Source organism: Manacus vitellinus, unplaced genomic scaffold, assembly GCF_001715985.3.
Source record: "Manacus vitellinus isolate BGI_N305 unplaced genomic scaffold, ASM171598v3 scaffold_154_pilon, whole genome shotgun sequence".
NCBI classification, from domain to species: Eukaryota; Metazoa; Chordata; class Aves; order Passeriformes; family Pipridae; genus Manacus; species Manacus vitellinus.
In genome coordinates, this window is record NW_021939093.1 from 58757 (window position 1) to 60376 (window position 1620).

Below are 1620 nucleotides of genomic sequence, written 5' to 3' on the forward strand. Positions count from 1 at the left end.
GGGGGTAAGATGGAATTGGGGGGTAAAATGGGTGCAGGTTAAGATGGGATGGGGTGGGAGCACGGGGATCCCACCCCCCTGCCCAGCAGAGGTGGCAGAACAAACCCAAGCAGCTCCACACAGGGGGAAAAGATGTTTATTCCATGTTTTATTCCATGTTCTTTCCCCCTTGACGTGTGTCCCGCCCCCACCAGCGCATCCACAGCCACCAGGGAGCTGAAGGGGGGGACACCCCACGGTCCCACATGCCCAAAAACCCCCCTTTGGCACAGGGGGGGGGAAGCAGCAGCTTTGGGGGGACGCCTCTGACCCCCCACGGGGCTGGGAGGAGGTCGGAGCTGCACAAGACCCCTCCCCACAGCCCAAAGGCACATCTGGGGGGGGCTGAGGGTGTGCAGGGACTGTCCCCACGGGCCGGGGGGGCTGAGAATCCCTCAGCTACCGGTGCCTGTGCTCCAGGAGAGCCTCGAAATCCGGGGAACACACCAGCTTGTGCCTCACGTGGCCCAGGACGATCATCTCGCCCGTCCGGTTGTCCCCGATGCCGACGGACACCAGCTCCTGTCCCAGAGGGGAGAGACACCCCTGAGCGGCCCAGTCCCATGGGAATCCCCTGGGAGAAGGGTGGGGGGGTCCCTGCTGAAGGAGGAGGAGCCTGGAGGTGTCCCCAGGGGGGACCAGCAGGACCCTTCCCCGCTGCTGTCATGGGGAGAGGCAGCACGACCCTCCCCAGGGCACCAAACGGGGTGCCCCCCATACCTGTAGGAAGGAGCAGGGGGTGCCCATGGTCACGTCCAGGGTCACCTTGCCCAGCACCAGCTGCACCTTCCCCGACTTTCGGATGAGCAGCTTCCCCACCTGCCCCTCGGGGAGGTCGGCCAGGGTGCACGTGTTCTCCGCCTGCTTCGCCTCCTGGCACGGCCACCACGGGAAAGGACAGCATGGGATACGGGGGAATGGCACCACGGGATGGGGGGGATGTGCCCATGGGATGGGGGGACAGCACGGGATTGGAGGGGAAAGGACAACAGGGAATTGGAGGAGATGACACCATGGGATGGGGAGGATGCCACCATGGGATGGAGGGGAAAAGAGCACCATAGGATGGGGGGAGATGACACCACAGGATGGAGTGACATCATCATGGGATGGGGAAGAAAGGACACCATGGGATGGGGGGGAAAGGACACCAGGGTGGGGATAATGACACCATGGGATGGGAGGGAATCACACCACGGGATGGGAGGGAAGTCACCATGGGATGAAGGAGAATGACACCAATGACTGGAGGGGAAATGACACCTCAGAATGGGGGGGGATAACAACACCATGAGAGGGAAGGACACCACTAAGGGATGGGGGGGCATCCTTATGGGATGGGGGAGAACATCACCACAGGATGGGGGGATGACACCATGGGACTGGGGGGACACGTCACCCCCATCCCACCCCTCCCTCGCCGAGCCCCCACCTGGCTCTTCTCCTGCTTCACCACCACCACCTGCCCGTCCTCGTTGTGCAGCTCGGATTTGATGGGTTTGGAGTCGTGGGTGGGGGGCTGCCCGGGCAGGGTGTCGGGCAGCTGCAGGAACAGCAGCTCCTCCTCGGCCTGCAGGCTCA

The 1620-nt window shown here is 63.5% G+C and overlaps 1 protein-coding gene across 1 annotated transcript in view; it reads right to left on the reverse strand.

Moving 5' to 3' along the window:
* Positions 1-120: 120 nt before the first annotated feature.
* POLR3D (RNA polymerase III subunit D) overlaps positions 121-1620 on the reverse strand; it is a 3852-nt gene continuing 2352 nt past the window's right edge. The window contains exons 2-4 of the mRNA XM_029958432.1: positions 1472-1616; positions 760-912; positions 121-561 (exon numbers count right to left, since the gene is read on the reverse strand). Of these exons, the coding sequence (XP_029814292.1) occupies positions 439-561; positions 760-912; positions 1472-1616 (421 nt within the window). The 3' untranslated portion in view covers positions 121-438. The remainder of the gene's footprint in view (positions 562-759; positions 913-1471; positions 1617-1620) is intronic.